Genomic DNA, 21,251 nt, shown 5'->3' with positions numbered 1-21,251 from the left:
GGTTTAATAAGACTCTGTAAAGGCGTCTTTATCTTTTTCTAGTAGTGTGTGTGTCATTCTTTGCAGTAATACTCATGGTTGATTAGGCTTTAAAAAGGTGTGTCAGCCTAAACAATGTTGTCAAATGCTTTTAATTGCCCAATGAACTTCTCAAATAGTATAAAATATCTGAGCAGTTTTAAAACATAGCTGTAAGTACTTTGAATGGAACTATGAACTCTATGATCTTAGTGGTTTTGTGTACATGCCAGTTTGGACTTTTGTGGAAATGTTGAGATTTATAAATAAACTAGACTTATTTTAGCCCTACAGAAGTGAACCTCAGTGAGAACATCTCTAAGGCCGTCTTTGGAGAGTCTAACATAAACTCAGTGTATACAAACACTAACCAACAGATATAGCAGGATCCTTGTATGAAAGATGGTATTGAACACTTTGGCTAGATGTGTTTGACCAAATATGAACTGTGATGTCCTGCATGTCAGTACTACTTACTTTTAGAGGCTAATTTAATTTCTTTTCTTCTTACAGACAGAGTCTGATATTGATCTTAGCTCATATCGTCAAAAAAGGTAAGGTTTTGACTTTCATACACCCAGAGATTTTCTGCATGCATCGTTTTGTACGTGCTTGTCCGGAGCCAGCATGTGGTTTTTATTAGATTGTCCAAGAAACATTTGTTCAGTACTTAACGAGACATGTGAACTAAATATTCCCACTAAACTATGAGACGTTTTTATGCTCAAGGAAAAACAAATGGGCAAAAAGTACAAGCGTCACAAGCTGTCATTTCATCAGACTTTCTTTGCGTTTCAAATGATTTAATCAGATTCAAATACTCTTGGCGGTCATTGGCATTTAGTAAAATGGCTCAAAGTGGAGCGAAGGGAATGACTAAATCAATGGACGAATGAACGGTGTGGCATTTTAAATACTTCAGCAGTGATTTTACTCTTTGGATCAGAGGTGAATTAGATATTATCTTCCATCCCAGTAAACTCCTCTCATAGTGAGTTCATGAAGTTACACAACACTGTCCTTTAAGTTTGTTAGCAGAGGAACTAGTATAAAGAGCAATGAGTCAGACGGAAAAGTTATTGTTCTCTTTGAAGACCAGAGGAATTTTGATGTGCACTTTTCCTTTTATAAGTTATAATTATTTTAGACTTGTTTTGAACTGTTTCCAGTAGATCAACTTTTTTGTGTATTAGGTGTCCTATTCATTTGCTTAACCAATCAAAGCTTTCCAGCTTGAGGGGTTGGCCAGCCCTACTTATCTGTTAGCGGTGGCTGGATTTCATTGGCCGATTGTATGCGTTGTGACTCGTCATCTCAGCTGCACGAGGACACACCCTTGGTCGACACCATCAGCATGTCGCATACAGTTTAGCGTGAATGCAAGAGAAAATGAGGAAGCAAGCAAACACTGTTTTGTGTTTTTGTATTATAAAAATGTGTAGGTTTGTGATCTAGAACTAATGGAGCACTAATAGAGTGTTCAATCTTCTGTTGTTTTTTTGTTTTTTTTTAGATCTAGTATTGAACTTTGTGTCTAACTGATAATGGTGTTTTTATTGCAGCTCTTCATTTTTTTTTCAAAACGTGCCACCACACACACAAACACACACATACTGCAGGTGGGAAGTGGTTGACACTCTTTTAGCTGTGTTAGGGACTCTTTTTTTCCTGTGGTTTGTGCCACCAGACCAGTTAGCCTAGTTAATGCCTTCACAATTTTATGTATGATCACAAAGCATGAACTATACTAGATCACACCCCAACAAAATAGTGTATGACATGTTGACATGTTTTAGGTCTCCTTAAAATGGCAAATTAATCTGCTGGTGGTGTGGGGTTTTTTTTCACCGTTTAGCGCTTTTCTAGCTCATTTCAGCTAAACTGTGTAGCTAGAGGTCATGCTGGCACTGCTTTAAAATCCTCCACATTAGTTCATAGCAGTGTTTGTGTTATCCTTACGTAAGCTGCAATAGAGATTCACAAGATACAGGCTCTGTTTTCTCGAGCACATTGCCGTGCAACTTGATGTGCCACTTTCTGTTGTTAATCCACAAATATGCTGTGAGTCTTGTTCCTGAGAGACAATGTCTTTAGTCAAGTGGCATGACTAATTTGTCTGTCACATTGACACTCTCAGGGTTTGAGAGCCGTTATAAGTTTATTTTTGTAGTTTAACATTAGCTTTGCAGATGTTTGGGTCTTTGTATATAAGTGAAATGGTTTTAAAATGTGTTACCCCACATCAAAGCCACTAGAAGGCAAGCCTGCAACCATTAGCCAAAAAAGCGTAACTGATAATGCAAGCAGTTCATGGTTTGGCAGTACATGGGAAAGGAGACCAGAGTCCTTTTTTTTTTTTTTAATGGATGTCGATCATATAATAAAGTCGACAGCCTATCTGCTAATCTTCAACATGTTTTACACTAAACAATACTTTTGGATTGAGCTGTTAGAGCTAAAATTAGAGGTCGACCGATATTGGATTTTACAGATACGATAACTAGGTTGGACCACACTGGCCGATACCGATTAATCGACCGATAGTTTTTAAAATGAATACTGAACAGAAAAAAAAAAGTGCTCTCCTATTAAAAAAAAAAAAAAAAAGTAGCCTACTAAACCATACTTTGTAAACGAATAAAAATACCAATATTCATTTTATATTGATCATTCCAGTTAGTTCATTAATGTTAACAAAAGCAACTAAAATTTTTTAAAATATATCAGTAAGTGCTGAAATTAACACACTCTAACAAGGAACAATACTTCTATTCTACAGCTTTTCTCAATCTTAATGTTACAAATGGACTTGTGTTGTAAAGTGTTACCATTACATCAACAATCAAGCTAAAGATGGCCATCTTTAAATATCTACACAAAGGCCACAGTATTGAAATTGCATACATATGGATATTGTGTACTTTCACAATTTAACTGCTTCTATTCTAGAACATTTGTGGTTATCTAATCAAAATATAAAAATATGTTAGTCACACAACAGGCAAAAGTGCAGCGCCGTGTCTAGAAGAACTCACAGCTATCCGGTATCTCAAAACTCAGAATAGGCGCCCCCCCCTAAATAAGGCAGAAAAATTAGGTATTTATCTGTTCAATATGCCTTTCCAAATCTAAAGAGATCTTATGATTTTTGGCTAAACTGATCAGAAGTTATATGCTGAAATGTCAGTTTTTTTGACCAGTAGGTGGTGCTGTACCAAAACTACTATGTGCACTTAGGTCATGCTTGTTGTAACACACACCTACTTTGGTCAGAGTTTGCTAAAGTGGAGATTTCGTTAACAGAAATGTTTTTTTTTTTTAAAAATTAACAATTGTAAAAAATCCTAACCTGTATAAATTGACATTTTGGTGTGCATTTGTCTCAGAATGAGCCAAGGAATCAGAGGAGAAAGAATTTTGCTTTTAAACCTCACGGTTTTAAAATCATTAGCAGAAACATGAGTGCAAATTTAGCCTGTTGGTGGCACTAGAGAGTTTGATCTAGAGGCTTCAACTTTGCTGTGGTTAATGATGGGAATGTCCTCCATCAGTGTGCCAAATTTCAAAACATGAATTCATGACAATACGCTAAAGCATTTGTAAAATACAGCACTTTAATACAAAATTCAAAATGGTTCATGCTCGAAATGACTGACGGTGGAAAATTGGGTATTATTTGATTCATGTGCCAGATCTAACAACGTCAATCTTATGATTTTTGGTCAAACTGATCAGAAATTATAAACAAATGTCAATTTTATATCTTTTGACCAGTAGGTGGCCCTGTGCTGAAACAACTCATGTGCCCTCAAGGTCATGCTTGGTGTAACACATGCCAAGTCTGAAAATTCAGTAATGCGTTGCAAAGATATAGCCTCATGTATATTTTTGTCCCAAAAAAAGTATTTTTTTTTTTTTGCACAATTTAAATTTGTGGAAAATCCTGACCTGTAGAATTTTACATTTTATGGTATGCAATCAGAGTAAAACAGAATTTTGATCCTAGACCTTACAGTTCAAAGGTTATTAGAAGAAATATGACTGCAGATTTGGCCTGTTGGTGGCACTAGAGACTTTGCTATGGTTAATGTTGAAACTTTCCTCTATCTGTGTTCCAAATTTCATAACATTCCTAGAAGCAGTTCTTTGGGCTGCCATAGACTCCCATAGGAAGGAAAAATAAGAAAACAGATGGATACAATAGGTGCCTAAGCCACCTTTGGTGCTTGGCCCCTAATTAAATAATAATAGCGATAATAATCATCATAAAATCAGTGATTAACAAAATATATTATACTCCCATAAAAATAACCATGACCTCATTTCAAAGGTCTTTCAAAGCAGTTTTTTTTTTAGTTAGTTTGGGTTAACTAATTCACTTAAGGTTTCCCTTTGTTAGTTTTTCCATGGTCTTTGAATTGACAAAATCAACAACAAATGCTTCAGCTATTTTTGAAGTGAATTTGCAACTACAGGCTAAAAAACATTTTCCAGAACACAAATTTGTGCCTGTCATCTGTTCAAAACAATGACAATACCTTAGGCTGCATGAGTTGGTTACACCCTAAAATCACTGATATCTGACCTGAGGGACCATATCACTATCATAGACTCATTTCATTATTTAGTCTGCCAACTGCAAAATCTTGCCAATATATGAGGAGAGCAGTGTTAAATGAAATATACTACATTGAGGAGGGGGAGGGGTATTATAGGCTTCAAACTCTCCAAAAAAATATATGTGTGAATGTGGTCTGGTGTTTGAGTTTTTTTGAGGCTTGCCCAGTGGAAGGATGTTTCACCTGAACTTTTAACGTTTGGGGTAAACCTGATGCTTCTATGCCAGACAATGCCTATTTGTTACTGTGTATGTGTAAGTGTGGGTTTATCTTTCTTTTTGCCTGAAGAAAAATAGAGAGGCATCATTTGATCCTCAACAGGCTGTGTTATGGTGTTTTTGGGGGAAGAGAAAAAAAAGCACATTGGCTTCCAAGAAATGGTGTTTCGCACTGTCTCCCCCTCATTTACAGTGTATCCTCTTTCTCTTGCAGTGCGTCCTCTCAACGGGGGAACAGCAGACCCATACGCTTCGAGCCTCCAATGCTGGACTTTCATGAACAGTAAGTCAACTCTTACCAGATAGTTCACAGCATTTGAGAGTATCACATGATGCTGAAACACCTAAAACACTTTTTCCCCTTGTAATTTTTATGTAATTGTGCAGGAATATTTATGACCAATGACCATTTATATAAACTGTGATTTAACTTTGGAAAGGAAATTAAATGGAAATTAGTCACACCACTATGAATACATGTGTATATAAAAAATACAGTACAGTGCTATAATATAATATATTATAATATACAATATTTAATCTGCAGTTTTTCTGCTGCCTTAGTATAACTTTTCTAGTTTTATGAAATGGCCCATTTGTCAGAATGCCTCAACTGAAGAAAGGTAAAAATACTTTAGTAAGTTCCTCAGTAGTGTGGTATTGGAGCTATATATATATTTTTTCACTTTCACTATATAAAACAAGCTATATATAATACTGTATAACGATTACAACATTTTCATGAGGAGACCTATTCTAAGAAATGCTGGGTGGTTTTCTACAGAAGTTTTAAGATATTTTTGTACACTTGAATGTAGTTGTCATTATTTTATTTGGGCTTGTGTGTACTTTAGTATGTGTCATTTTAAAAAAGCCAACGCCCATCCCTGCCTCATTAAATCACTCCCTGTGCAGGTCAGGTGATCTCAACAGCCTCTGACTCAATAAACATTGCTTTCACGAGTGATCATTCCTGTGCTCTATAAAGCTTTTCAGTTTGTAGTACAGAAGCGTTTGATTGGGAATTTCTAATGGGTTTTTAGAATGTTTCGATTTACAAATAAAATAAAGTCTGGTTTGCATTTTTATAAAAGAAACTTTACTGTTTTGCTGTCAAATATAAATGAAGAAAGGCAACCATAAACTAGGATGAACCCATTGTGAAAATTTTGTTTCAAACAATCGTTTTTGAAGAAAAAAATTTGCCTTTTTGTGTGCCCTGCATATTTGTCATTTATGCATTTTGGAATGCATTGTCAGTGTGTGGAGTTGTAAAACAAGCTTTCTATATTGTCCTCGTGAATATGGGCGTATGAGATTTTCTGCTGGTGTTTTACCAGATAACTTTTACTTCACAGCCTTGATAATGCCAGTTTCTCTCTCACCAGCAGGAAGCAGTAGAACCTCAGATAAAGTAGATAATTTGTATCATGTACTTTAATCTCATACTGATACATGTTCAGTCAAATTTATTTGTTTATTCATCTAATTATGTAACGCAAGTCTTTTCTATATTTACGATTGAGAGAGAAATAGATTTTTGACAAATTTTGGCGTTGCGCACAGTATGTACTTGCATATAAAGTGATAAATGGGAATGAGCCTCTTCAGATGCTAAATAGGTTTATTTATGTTTAGTTAAAATTAAACAAATTTTAAAGATGTTTACTCCAAATTAAATCCAAGATGTTTATGTCTGTCTTTCTTCATTTGTAAAAAAAAAAAAAAGTTTTTTTGAGGGAAAACATTTTGGGAATGTTCTCCATGTAGTGGACTACAATGGTGCCTGTGAGTTTGAACTTCCAAAATACAGTTTAAATCCAATTTCAAAGAGCTCTAAATGATCCCAGCCGAGGAAGGAACATTGTATCTAGCGAAATGATCATATATTTAAAAAAATAAATAAATAAAAAATACATTTTAAATACTTTTTAACCTCAAATGCTCATCTTCAATTTTCTCTGGTTCAAAAGATTTGGGGTAGGTCTCATGTTCTTCTCCAATTTTAAAATCGTCCTACATCACAGTTTTACTATTTTTTTTTTAAGGGATGCACGATATTGGATTTTGCAGATATCCGATATGCCAATATTTTTCATCTCATTTTGGCTGACACCAATACTGATAAATAATTAAATAAACAGTGAACACTAACTGTCTTGAACCAGAATACACAGAATCGACGCAGAGCTAGACAAGCAGAGCATTTGAGGTTAAAAAGTATATAAATTGTAATTTTTCTTAGATAAGACAAAAATAAGATGGATCTAGATAAGACCCTTCTTCCTCAGCTGGGACGTTTAGAGCCCTTTGAAGCTTGGAAGTTCAAACCCGCAGGCCCCATAGAAGTCCACTATATGGAAAACATTCCTAAAATGTTTTCCTCAAAAAACATAATTTCTTTGCGACTGAAGAAAGAAAGACATGAACATCTTGGATGACAAGGGGGTGATTTAAATTATCTGTAAATTTTTGTTCTGGAAGTGAACTAATCCTTTAACCTTTTCCATTTCAATGTAACATTTACAGACAGTTTCAAAGTTAAAGCTTTGACTCCATTTGGTTCTTTTCTTGGTTGCTAATATTGTTTTGTCTCTATCCACAGGCCAGTTGGAATGCCAAAAATGGAAAAAGTTTACTTACACAATCCAAGTTCAGAAGAAATAAGTTTAATATCAATATCAGCAACAACATCACATTTTCATGCATCCTTTTTTCAGAATAGGGTAAGTATGAATTTTTTTTTTTTTTTTTTTTTTTTTTGTATTTAAATAAATGACATTTATTTTTTTACATTATCATTTGTAAGTTTGCAGTCAGGAAGTTTTTTTTATATATATATATCTTTTAAGATATTAATACTTTTGTTTAGCAGGGGTACATTAAATTGTTCAGTTATTTAAATCTGTTACATTTATTATTTAAATCTGTTACAATTGTTCAGTATATCAAATGTAAAAAAACAAACAAAACAATTATATTCTTTTGTACAGATCGCTGTTTCCACCACTAAATAAAAAATGAAAATGTAATTGTGAATTTTTATCTCAATTTTGATTTATTTATTTTTTTGTCACAATTGCTTTTTCTCAGAATTCTGAGAAATAAACTCACAATTGCGAGTTATACAGCCAGAATTGAGATAAACTCGCAATTCTGAAAAAAAACAAAACAAAAAAAATTCACAACTGCAAGATATAAATTTGCAACTCTGAGGGAAAAAAAAAATCTGAATTACGAGAAGTTGCAAATTCGAGAAAATATGAGTCTTTTTTGGCCCCAGAACTGGACTTCATAACTCATAGTTACAAGTTTAAATCTCACAATTCTGGAAAAAAAGTCAGTTGCGACTAGGGCTGCCCCCGACTAAAGATATTCCTAGTCGACTAACACTCTTGCATTTTAGCGATTAGTCGAATAATCGTTCATTTATGATATTAATATAATAACTTGCGTATATACAAGGAAAGGTACAGTCCAAGTTGAAGTTTAACACTTCCATATGACAGAAAATGCTAAAGCATGATATTAGCGCGTTCAAAATGAAAATTAAGCGCTTAAAACAGAATAGTAAAGCGTTTAAAGTATACAGCGCTTACAGACACAAAAATCAGTGGCCGGAATGTTATAGGCTAATTATAACATAAAAACAGCAATCAGACTGCCTGTGCATTTTAATAATTTATTATCAAAAATACAAACTGTAGCAAAAACGCTGTTTGGTATAAAAATACAGTGGAAAATTAATATAATTTTTATATTGTTCAAAAGGAAAATTAACAAAAACGAACAATTTAATAAATGCACATGGCACATCGCACAACGCCAAAACTTAGAATAAAAAGGAAGAAGGCAAACAAATTAACAGCCTAAGTATTTGATGGAATTGTTTAGAACAACTATATTTAAGACAAAATGTGGAACAAATAATTTTAAAAAATATCAGAGCAAAGCCGCAAACTGCCATTAAGACGACGGATGAGTCTTGACCTGAAACAACAAATTGCAAACATCAGACTAATTTTTCTAACAGAATAAAAAACAACTTCTGCATTATATAAAAACGAATAAATAAAAATAATATGTATTTATTTATTTGAATAAAAATACCCGTTTTTTTTTGAATAGCCTAACGGATAGCAAACAGAAACACTACAAAAAGGAAATTAAGCATTCTTACCTGAGCTTTCAATTCGATTTTATTTTTTTCATATTATGTGAGAGGAACACCAGCTTGTCCACATTGTTGGGAAGAAGAGAGCTTCTCGACTTGTTCACAATGAAGCCGGCCTTTGAAAAGATGCGCTCTGATGGAGTGGATGTGGAAGGGATACAGTGGAGGCGTTTAGCTGCTTCGACTTTTCAAAATGATCCCACACTTTGGACTTTTTTCCTGACATAATTATTAGCATCAGCCAGACACCTCTCCCACAAGTGCGCTTTGGTATACCGCGAGGCACGAGATCGTGTTGATCTCTCGTTGCTTTGATGTCATACACTGACTGCCCAGCCCCTGATTGCGTAATTTCACGTGATTTTTTTTTTTTTTGCGACTAACCGACTAATGAAAATGTATTCGACCAAGCCCTCTTCGTACCGACTAACGTTTAGTCGACTATTTGGGGGCAGCCCTAGTTGCGACTTTATATCCTACAATTCTGACTTTATAACTTGCAATTGCAGTTTTATATCACACAGCTCTGAGGGGGAAAAAAAAATCAGAATTGCGAGATGTAGACTCGCAATTGTAAGAAAAAAAATCTGAATTGCAAGATGCAAACTGGCAGTTGTGAAAGAAAAGTCGCAATTACTTCAACTTTTTTTTTTCAACAATTCTAAAAAAAGAATAATGGTTTCCAAATACATGTTAAACAGCATAACCGTATTCCACATTAATCATAATAAATGTTTTAAGCATGAAATTAACATATTAAAATCATTTACATTTACACAAAACATTTGAATGGTAGTGTATTTACCACAGAAAGACACACTTTTTGATCTACAAAGTACTGAGACAATTGTGATTCCTGTTTAAACCTAGCACAAAAGAACAGAAGAAGTGTTCTTTTAGCTTGTGTGCCAGCTGCTGGATGTGTGTGGTAAATACCTCATCTTGTGTGGCATGTGACATGACATAAATAAATGTCAGAGCTCACACCAAAGCTCTTCTAATGAGGACCTCAGTGAAGACACCTCCTTGCTTTGTGTATTTTTGATGTGTAGTGGGAGTCATCGACCATCACCCTTACACACATTTACGTCAGTAAAACAGCAGGACGTTGGCCTCACTGAAACTTCTAATTAAAGCTTTTAGTGTGTGTGTGCTCACACTCTAGGCAGTTATAAATTAAACACATCCCACCTGTTCCTGACACCTGCATAAATCAGCTTCTCTTTGCCCTGGCTAATGTGCCTGTGGCTGACCAGATTTGACATCAGCCGTCGTAAACTCGGTGTACTCTTGGGTACCAAAGGTTACAACCTGTTTTAACATCCATTTTGGGTGATACATTTGAAATGAGGCGATGCTAAAAACAAGTGTAAAATGGGTCCAAAACATTTTCAGCGTCATTCACATTTTTTCATTTGCGGCCAGTTAAAAACATCACATTTGTGTTTAGATTAATATAAAAGGAATATACACTACCAGTCAAAAGTTTTTGAACAGTAAGATTTGTACTGTTTTTAAAGAAGTCTCTTCTGCTCACCAAGCCTGCATTTATTTGATCCAAAGTACAGCAAAAACGGTAAAATTTGTAAATGTTTTTACTATTTAAAATAACTCTTTTCTATTTGAATATATTTTAAAATGTAATTTATTACTGTGATCAAATCTACATTTTTAGCATCATTACTCCAGTCTTCAGTGTCACATGGTCCTTCAGAAATCATTATAGTATGCTGATTTGCTGTTCAAGAAACATTATTATTATTATTATTATCAACATTGGATTCTTTCAATAGAAAGATACAAAGATCAGCATTTATCTGAAATAAAAAGCTTTTGAAACCTTATACATTTTACCATTCAAAAGCTTGGAGTCAGTATAATTTTTTTCTTTTGGGAAAGAAATTATAGCCATTAATACCTTTAGCAAGGATGCTTAAAATTGACCAAAAGTGATGATAAAGACATTTATAATGTTACAAACGATTTCTATTTCAGATCGTCGTGTGACTGGAGTAATGCTGCTAAAAATTAAGCTTTGAAATCACAGGAATAAATTAGTTTTTAAAATATATTTATATTCTCATTTTGATCATTGATTTCTAAAACAATTAAACCCAGTAACTGGGGGTGGGGCATGGCCATAATGGATATTATGAAAAAAAAACTCTGAAGACTGTTAAGGAAATGAATGTTAAAAATAAAAATATGACATGAAAACCTGTCTATGAAAACATGAACACACGATTAGGACACTGTTAGATTATGATTATGATGCCGCAATGTTATTAATAAAGAAGCATCTAAAAAGGAATAGCTGCCTGAGAGTGACTTGATGCCAATAAACTGAAACCCATGACGCATCTTATGATATTAATCAGTTAACTTTGTAACATTACAACTTACACAAAAGAATTAAAATGCCAGTGAACTTTAAGTTACGTGCTAGAGAGAGAGTAAGCAAGCGAGCTTCTGCCGTGATGCGCTTTCATAACTGTGTGCTGAAACACGGGCAAGGACAGAATTTACTATAGATTTCTATAATGTTAACCCTTATAAATGTTTATGGCAGATTTGTGCTGTATTTTCATCTACATCATTAAGTGATTCCATAAATCGCCTGAGCGTTTTCAAAACTGTACAAATTGAATTATGCCTACTGTCGAACAAATATGACGGAAGAAGCACTGCTGCATTATTATACATCATTATTATAAATCAATTTTTTAAAAAAAAGAAAGAAAGAAACATCTAAAAGCAATATGACCATCTCAAATAACTCAATATTGGGCATTGCATTTGAGCATGAAACTGATAAGCAGCGCATTCAGCATGTAATAAATGTTAATATCCCAACGCATCCCAAGAATGACTTTATACCAACTGAAGCCTGTTCTATAACACATAGTATGATGTTAATCAGATAACTTCGATACATAACATAGACGTAACATTACAACTATCTGCACAAAAAATGCCAGTGAACTTTCTACGCGCTTTAGAGAGAGAGAGAGCGTTCCGTGTTGCGCTTTCATGACAGTGAACTGCAATGAAAGCAGATGTAATTTACTATATATTTTTCATTCTATAAAGTTTTAATTAGAATGCTGTGTTCATGAAATGCCATTGAACTTGTGTGCTATAGCGAGAGAGAGAGAGCAAGGGAGCTCCGTGATGTGCTTTCATAGCCATATGAATTCCGAAACAACTGAAATTGAAGTATGCATACTGTTCAACAAATATGACTAAATATGACTCATTTTAACATCAGTATTTTTTTTTAAAATTTTCATATTTTTTTTTAAAGTATTTTAAAATTTTACTTTGGATCAAATAAAGGCAGGCTTGGTGAGCAGAAGAGACTTCTTTAAAAAACATTACATTTCTTACTGTTCAAAAACTTTTGACTGGTAGTGTAAATCTAAAAATATTGTGCCTATTTATTGTTTTAAATAATTGCTTATAGATTTTTTTTTTTTTAACAAATATTTTATTTGATATATTTATATTTACATTATTTTTGCACTTGTAACAGACTGACATAGTGAATGATATGTATGGAGTGGTGTAAGTAATCTTGCATAAATCTAACATATTCCATAATTTATTCACAGATAATTCCACCTGGAGGCAACACCTCATTTGATGTGGTGTTTCTAGCTCGAGTAGTAGGGAATGTAGAAAATACCTTATTTATTAACACATCGCATCATGGAGTGTTTACATACCAGGTATATTTAATGTACTTATAAATGTTGTTTTGTGTTCGGTGTACAACTACTGATGCAATGGTCCTAAAAGGCTTTTGAACTGTTGTTTGATTTTAGGTATTTGGTGTGGGCATCCCCAATCCCTACAGACTCAGGCCCTTTGTAGGGGCCAGAGTTCCAGTAAATAGCAGCTTTTCTCCACTCATAAGCATCTTCAACCCTCACAGTGAACCACTGCAGGTATGCAAAACTCCTCAGCTCAGTATAGTACTACTATATCATATTTTCTTGTACTATTTGGCTGTTCATCTAAGTAATAAACATGTCTGGATCAACTTCACATGTTTTTTATGGTTCTAGGTTGTAGAGATGTACACCAGTGGAGGAGACCTACATTTAGAGCTGCCTACTGGACAGCAGGGTGGCACCAAAAAATTATGGGTTAGCATAACTTTTTATCCACACTTCAAGTGGCCATTATTGTGAATCACTGTTGCGGTAGAATTTATTATTTTCATATGTGTGTTTTGCAGGAGATCGCTCCATTTGAGACGAAGGGTGTGATGAGAGCCAGCTTCTCCTCTCGAGACGCTGACAACCACACAGCTTTCATCAGAATTAAAACAAATGCGTCCAATGAGGACGAGTTTATCATCCTCCCTGTAGAGGTTGAAGTCACCACAGGTCAGTTAAATGAACTTTTCTTGATACCATTTGATAAAATATTTTTAGCACTGACTCATGTTTTGTGCATCTTCCCAGCACCTGGTATATACTCCTCCACAGAGATGCTGGACTTTGGTACGCTTCGATCACAAGGTGTGCTTTTTCCCACACTTCATTTGGTGATAGTTTGGTAGAAACAACAAAATTGCTTGCAGGATACTGATAATGTGGAAAAAAGTAACAAATCTCTGTGTCCTTTCAACTTTACAGATCGACCGAAACAACTGAATTTGCATCTGTTAAATTCAGGAGCAAAAGATGTATCGATCATGGTAATTTGAATCTGAGATAACTGTCTTATGTTCACCAAGGCTGTTTATTTGATAAAAACACAGTATAAATAGTAGGGCTGGGTAAAAATATTGATTTCTCCATTTTAATCAATTCTCATTTTTACGAAACTATATCAATTATTAAATCCTAAGAATCGATATGTCTAGCCTGTTTCCAAATGCACCTCCCATCCATTAAATTGCAATTAGCTTTGTGCTTTGTTACTTTTGATATGAAACAAGTCTCAGATTTCACATTCTGTTCATTTGATTGCAATATGCAAACAAGTAATACAGTTTTGCCACTGTTTAATGTGGAGTTCTAGAGAAATGACAGCATGAACTGCTCATCTCCTTTGCTTTAATACCAGTTTTAGCATGAAATAAACATGAATGAATATCCAAATGCATGTATATATGCACCATATAACATATTCATTATGATTTTTACTGTTCTTGAAAAGTTGTTTGAATAAATCTGTCTTTGTTTCTGTGTTTTTGTGACAGCCACCATTAATATTTATATTCCAAAATTGGAGTAGAAATATAATTATGTATTTGTGTAATAACTTTATTATAAAAACTTGTGTATTCAGTTCATTTTAACCTTCAGTATTATAGTAATGTCTATTCTCAGGTATATTTTACAGCTTTATTAGATTTTTTTTTTTTTTTTTCTTGAGAAAATGTGGCAAGTACTGTATCTGATATATATCCAAAATAATCAATATCAAATCCTTTTGGAAATTAAATCAAATCTTAATTTTGTGAATCATAATTGAAACAAATCCTGAAGTTTGTGTCAAAACCCAGTTCTAATTAATAGTAATATTGTGAAATAATTTGCTTTTAAAAATAACTTTGAATAACTTCATCTTTGCCAAATAAAAGTATTAATTTTTCTTACAGTCTTACTAGTCTCAAACTTTTGAATGGCAGTATAAATCTGGCAAGGTTTTTGGTTTAACCAGTGAATAAGATACCACTTAATGCTCTTAATGTGTTTTGTGTTGTATAGAGTGTTAGGCCAACTCCGTCGAATGAAGCTGTCACAGTTGAGTTCAAGCAAATTACACTAAAAGCTGGAGAGAGCCGATATACCAAAGTTGCAAGTATTAGTTTTGATGGTAAGTACTGTTCTTTTTTGCATCACCTTTATCCTCATATCAATTATTCCATCACACACCCCTCTGTAGTGATTTGTTGATCATCCCAGCTAGTGAATCAGGTTTTTATCAAGAAGTCTAGTTTATAAAGTTTCTGTAATAAATCTGTAATTATAATGTCCACGGGCAACATTTAACTCAGAGGGGGGGCTGGAAAAGAAAAATCTTTTTCGGATGCAAGCATCAAAACAATGCCCTACCGTATTGTACTGCATCAAAACAATCAATACAGCACAGTCATGAAAAACTTAATGAGGTTGCCAGTGCTTACTAAACTGTGGACAAGCTTTGACATTTGCTGCTGATTTGAAAGTGTCAGTTGACTGCCTTTTATTTCTTCCTATATAGTGCATGCTGCTTTTCTGATGTTCATTGAAGTTTTCTGTGTTTTTCCTGTGTCACTTAAAATGTGTCTGTTTTGAATCGTTGTTACCAAAAGCGAGACACGTGTAGAAAAATTAAATGTTTAGTTATGGGACTATATTTCGTCTCCAATCGCATACCATTCATTCCTGAACTTTCTACCATCTATTACTAGAAATGAAATTACTGTTTGATATGTCCCGATCTTAAAAAAAGTATATACAGGCTTTTGGTCCGTGAACAAGATCTCTCTCAGGACGCGTGCTGTCTGTGGAAGTTTGGCCAGGACCGGTTCCAGAATGAAATCACTGAGGGTGCTCTCACATATTTTTTTTGTCCCGTAAACTGCTTTGGTAAAAACTGCTTTCTCGGAAGTAAATCCAGCAAAAATATGCGGATGTCATTACTGAAACATTGCAGTGGGTATGTGTCCAAAAAAACGAAAGTTTCATACAAATTCAAAATGCATTATAGACACTCTCCCTTTATTATCACTAAAAAGCATCACTCATCCTAGTTTTCAATATTCATTGAATCTCTCTAAACGACACGAGTATCTTATTTCCGTCGCGTCTTCACTTAGTTATGAGATGATTCACGAGCGTGCAAAATTGCACTTAATAAAAACTCTAGTGCTTTCAGCAGTGAGTGATCATCTGACAAACTAAAATGTTTTTGATTGGCCATTGCATTCAAGAAATCAAACAATATGTCTGTGATTGGCTACATTGTTCAACACGGCAAAAACATGATGTAAATAGTAACTTTTGACGCTGACCAGAGCGTAAACGCAAATACACACTGGATAGTTTGCTAAATCTTCAGTTGCTTTTGCTTTTGTTTGAGGGTATTTAGCACCCTCTTGTACCCTCGTAGAACTGGGCCTGGACTTGGCTAAACGCTAACTTGTCTAACGATATGGGGAGGTAATTGCCCCCCTTGCCCCCCCAATGTTGCCCATGATCATATGCGTGTTGATTAGTGCAAAAAATGCATATTCTATGTAGACCTGGTAATAACTTGGTCTGATGATATCAAAGCAAAGTCTGTTTACAATGTTACCAATGTTCTTTTATTCTTGATTTATTTTAAGACAACAGTACTCATTGTTTTAAATGGAACAAAATGTTTGTTTACAGTTAGAATTACAGAATGTTCATGATGTTTGTTGGTTTTTTTGCATTCCAGCTTCAAAAGCAAGAAGATCAGACCAGTTTTCTGGAAAAATAACAGTGAAGGCAAAAGAGAAAAGCTACTCAAAACTTGAAATCCCTTACCAAGCTGAGGTTTTAGAAGGGTAAGATTTCTTTAAGCTCACCAGTATGTATTTACAGTGTTGTAACTTGTTCACAGTATATTTATGCTCACCATTTCCAGGTACCTGGGCTTCGACCACACAGCCACCCTGTTCCACATCAGAGACAGTCCTGTAGACCCAGTGGACAGGCCCATCTACCTCACCAATACCTTCAACTTTGCCATACGCATCCACAATGTGTCACTTCCAGAAGAAGCCAAGACTATGTTCAGTGTAAGCAGTTTTTTTTTTTAGCCTCTGGATGCGGGTGATCACATTTTAGTCAGCAGAAAATTTAACAAGCATTTTGTTTTTTTTGTTTTTTTTTAACAGGTGCATAATTTCAGCACGCCAGTTCTTATCCCACCCCATGAGTCCCGCTACATTTTCTCCCTTCTGTTTCGACCAGTGCGACCCTCCATCCACATCGACAGCAACATTCTCCTTATCACTAATGCTTCTAAATTTCACCTGCCAGTCAGGGCCTACACAGGCTTTTTAGAGGTGTGTTAGAAAATACTGTCACTAATGTAACCCAATTATAAATTTTAGTCATTTTAAGTATTAATTGGCCATGATTTGTCTTTGCTCTCTTATTTAACAGCCCGTCGTTCTTCCTCCCTGTCTTCGAGAGCACATCCTAGACTTTGGTGTCCTTAGTGCTACAGACACCAGCAGTTTGGTGTTTGTGGTGGTCAACAGCAACCCAATTGAGGTACAAGGTCATCTTGTTCAAGACAGTGTGACATTGTCATTTGGATAAAAAATAGCAGTTCTGTTTAAGCTTTTGAGACTGTAATGAGCAGTGATGTTGATATGTTTTTTTTCTCTGTATTTAAATTATAGCAAATTTTTATAGATTATTACAAAGATTTCTCTGTCCTTACAGTTGGAGTTAAAGTCATGGTTGGTGACAGGGGACAGTCTGTCAATGGAGTTGCTTAACACAGAAAGAGGGAACAGAAGTATAGCACTGAGCAGAACACAAGAGCTCCAGAACACATCAGCTGCCCAATACAAAACCGTAAGACCGACTTTACCATTCCTTTACCAAAACTTGCATATAGTTGCAATTGAAATTATTAAACCAATAATATCTCTCTCATTTGGCACAAATCCAAATATTCCATAATGTTTCTATATTTGTGATGCATCCAAATGCTAAACTATTATTTATTATGTAAATTATAGACTTTGTTCTTTAGTCGCGGCGGGCACGCTGATGTTTGGACAGTTTTATTTTGAAGTGCCAACAGTGTCAAGTTAGCAGTTCTAGAAGCTTGGAACTGATATGTTTTGTGTTTGTGTGCACCGTCGCGATTACTTCAACTTTCCTCATACCAGCAAAATCAACTTAAAACAAAAAACAAATAGAATGTCACTTTCTGCCATTTGAGTTTCCTTTCTGTCACAAAACTTAACTGAAACTCAGCAAATATAGGCTACGTTACGTGCCACACAGTTTTTTTTTCCCCTTATCAGTTAACTAAATTAAATACATTTATTTATATTTATAGGAATAAATACTTAAAATATATGTATGTGTATGTATGTATGTATGTATGTGTGTGTGTATATATATATATATATATATATATATATATATATATATATATATATATATATATATATATATATATATATATATACATATATATATACATATACATATACATATACATACATATACATACATACATACATATGAGTTTCAGAGTCATTTTCTATGTAATGGACAGCATTATACAGACCTTAACTTGTCTTTATGCTGGAATATGGGACACTGGGTGATGTTGGACTTTCTATGCAAAATTATATATGTTTGTATTTTTATACAAAATTAAAAAATAATTGACTTGCCACCCTAAATGACACTCCACTGCAATAAACGTTGATAATTTTATTTTACGAAACTGTTATAAATGTATTATAAATATTTTATGATCTTTATTTATGTCAGAAATTTTGCAGATTTGAAAGATAAACATAACTCATAATCAAAAGGAGCCATACATGGCTATCTCAGTGTACAGATTGGATAATGTCTGCAGGCAGTCATAGGACTTCCGGTGGAATCTTTGCATGTCCGTACTTGTGGTAAAATTGCAGAAGTGTTGCAAGATTTGTGGTTTTGGGTTATTGCAAGCAAAGATGCAATTTCAGGCATTTTAGACTCAAGGTAAAGCAATGTAAACAGAATGGGACAGTTCATATAGAAATGTTTCAATTAGACTACTGTCTCTTGTATATTTAAAGGTATAGTTCACCCAAAAATTCTGTCGTTAATTACTCATCCTTGAACCACTGATGTCACATGGACTATTTTAATGATGTCCTTACTACCTTTCTGGGCCTTGAACGTGTCAGTTGCGTTGCTGTCTATGTACGGTCAAAAAGTTCTGTGTTTCATCACAGATATCTTAATTTGTGTTTGAGATGAACGGAGGGTCTTATGGGTTTGGAATGACATGAGAGAGTAATTAATGACAGGATTTTCAATTTGGGTTGAACTATTTCTAACAATACAGTCACACTGGAGTATGTATGTGCATTTGTTTAGGAAAAGCAGGATGGTTATGGAAGTGTCATATGTATGTGTAAGTGATCATAACCCTGTATTGCATGTCTGTTTCCTCACAGGTGATTTTAGCCTCAGGCTACTATGCAGCGTTTAAAGTTACTTTGGTTGCTAAAGCTCTAGAGGGAGTTTATGATGGAGCAGTACATATTACAACAGACTATGAGGTAGGTGTTTCATCCAGAAAACACTGTTACCTCCTTTTCCCAAAATGGTGCTTGTTATTGTGGCAAAGCTGAAAAGTGGCATATTTTTAACACCACAGTGGTAACAGTTGAGCAGTGTTTTCCAAATTTTCAGTTTATCTGTCTATTTCAGATATTGACCATCCCTGTAAAGGCTCTCATAGCGGTAGGAACATTAAGCTGTTCACCCAAACAAATTATTCTTCCCTCATCATTCCCGGTAAGTTTGCAAAAACAAAACCCGCCTTTTTTAAAACCATAAATCCTATCCTTTTGTCTAGTTGTGTTTTTAAAATAATTGTTCAAAAGTACCTGTTAATTGAGATTTCAAAGTAATGAAAACACATCTATTATACATGTAACGTGAGCATGTGTGATTCATCCCTGGTTTTTACCGCCAGGCACTGTTTGAACACCACTCCCCATGTCCAGTGCCATGTACTAACATGACCTGTTTTGCAAACCACTGTTATTTTTAAACAACAGACCGTTCATTAGGTTTAGGACTGTTTTAGAATGATTTTCATAAGCTGTGTTTTTTTACTGTCTGTTTTTATGTAGGGAAAAGTTGTTCACCAAGGATTCAGCATACAGAGTTCATTCTCACAGAAAGTAAGGCTTCAGCAAATTCGCTCTCTCACAGAGGACGTCCGGTTTTACTTCAAACGACTTCGCAATAACAAAGTGGAGTTGGAACCCAGACGAAAGTCCAAGGTGCCAGGCCCAATTACAACACTTTAATGCTATACTAAATTCACTCTTCCTTAAATGCGCCTGCCTACAGTTTACTTCTTGTGCTATAGCCATAATAGTACAAGGTAGAATCGTTTTGGATGAATCAGATGTTTTATATCTTTAAAACTGACTTTTGGTTTTTACTCCTTTTCCAGATAGCGAACATTTATTTTGATGCCAGCTTGCAGTGTGGTGATCACTGTTATGTGGGATTACCGTTTGTATTGAAATGTACGCTTGCTTTATCTCAAAGTAATTTTCTTGTGTTTACATTGAATACTCTTCTAATGTGTGTTGTTTTTTTTGTTTTTTTTGCCTGCAGCGGAGTCCAGGCCCCATGGTTTGGTTATGCAGGAGGACATATGGGACGCTGATGTAGATCTGCATCAGCGGCTCCTTAAAAGATGGCGAGAGCTCAAAGAGCAATCAGGCCTTGAGTGAGTCTGGTCTTGCTTGCAAACCAGATTTAGATTACCTTACAGTAAATGTATTGTATCTTTAACATGACTCTCTTGTTTGTTTAGGGTTGAAGCTTTCTTTGAAGTGAACACAGATCTGCAGAAGAATGTGCAGGCTAAAATCTTAGCACAGCTCACGTGGCCCTCGCTGGTCAACTCATCACAACAGATTCATTTTCCTCTTACAAACACAAACAGCTCATCTGTGAGTGTATAAACACGTCAACTCAGCTCAGTTTAACACATTTACCATGTTTAGATCAGTTGTTTCCCTCAGGTCAAATAGATTGACCTAAACTTGTGTCTTTGAAGGAAGAAGAAGTGATTCTAGAAAACCCAGCCGACGTCCCGGTCTTCGTTCAGGTTCTTCCTTTGGCTCTTTACCCAAACCCATCAGTGTTCACAGGCAGACTTGCTGACAGGTAAGACACTTCCTATGTGCTAAAGCAGGGGTTCTGATGTTATAGACCTTTAGACATGTGATTTTCAAGACATATTTATATTGTCTGTGAGAAATAGTGAGTGTTACATAAAAAAACAAACAAAATACACCTAGCTAAATAACCTAGCTAAGTGTTAGTTTTCTTGCAATATCATATAGCACTAATACTGATTTCATCAGATGTCTTTTTGCTGTTGTTCTTAAAAGGTTTCCTTTAGGAAAGTTGTCTAACATCAACATTGACACACATACACTGGAATTCCAGGTCCATAAAAATCATGTAAGTAGCACTG

General features: G+C 34.8%; 1 protein-coding gene across 2 annotated transcripts in view; it reads left to right on the top strand.

Moving 5' to 3' along the window:
* The window catches only part of tmem131 (transmembrane protein 131), a 42,807-nt gene that overhangs the window by 9,803 nt on the left and 11,753 nt on the right, over positions 1–21,251 (top strand). For both annotated transcript variants that reach the window (XM_051112035.1, XM_051112034.1), the window contains exons 3-25: positions 532–572; positions 5,070–5,138; positions 7,461–7,581; positions 12,641–12,757; positions 12,854–12,976; positions 13,097–13,177; positions 13,270–13,420; positions 13,499–13,555; positions 13,673–13,734; positions 14,753–14,861; positions 16,452–16,560; positions 16,641–16,794; positions 16,894–17,064; positions 17,165–17,275; positions 17,450–17,584; positions 19,201–19,305; positions 19,457–19,543; positions 19,885–20,037; positions 20,214–20,289; positions 20,381–20,495; positions 20,583–20,721; positions 20,829–20,938; positions 21,166–21,238. In XM_051112035.1, the coding sequence (XP_050967992.1) occupies positions 532–572; positions 5,070–5,138; positions 7,461–7,581; positions 12,641–12,757; positions 12,854–12,976; positions 13,097–13,177; positions 13,270–13,420; positions 13,499–13,555; positions 13,673–13,734; positions 14,753–14,861; positions 16,452–16,560; positions 16,641–16,794; positions 16,894–17,064; positions 17,165–17,275; positions 17,450–17,584; positions 19,201–19,305; positions 19,457–19,543; positions 19,885–20,037; positions 20,214–20,289; positions 20,381–20,495; positions 20,583–20,721; positions 20,829–20,938; positions 21,166–21,238 (2,469 nt within the window). The remainder of the gene's footprint in view (positions 1–531; positions 573–5,069; positions 5,139–7,460; positions 7,582–12,640; positions 12,758–12,853; positions 12,977–13,096; positions 13,178–13,269; positions 13,421–13,498; positions 13,556–13,672; positions 13,735–14,752; positions 14,862–16,451; positions 16,561–16,640; positions 16,795–16,893; positions 17,065–17,164; positions 17,276–17,449; positions 17,585–19,200; positions 19,306–19,456; positions 19,544–19,884; positions 20,038–20,213; positions 20,290–20,380; positions 20,496–20,582; positions 20,722–20,828; positions 20,939–21,165; positions 21,239–21,251) is intronic.

The sequence above is a fragment of the Labeo rohita genome, chromosome 6 (genome assembly GCF_022985175.1).
Source record: "Labeo rohita strain BAU-BD-2019 chromosome 6, IGBB_LRoh.1.0, whole genome shotgun sequence".
In the NCBI taxonomy this organism is placed as follows: Eukaryota; Metazoa; Chordata; class Actinopteri; order Cypriniformes; family Cyprinidae; genus Labeo; species Labeo rohita.
This window is presented reverse-complemented; position numbering and strand designations above follow the sequence as displayed.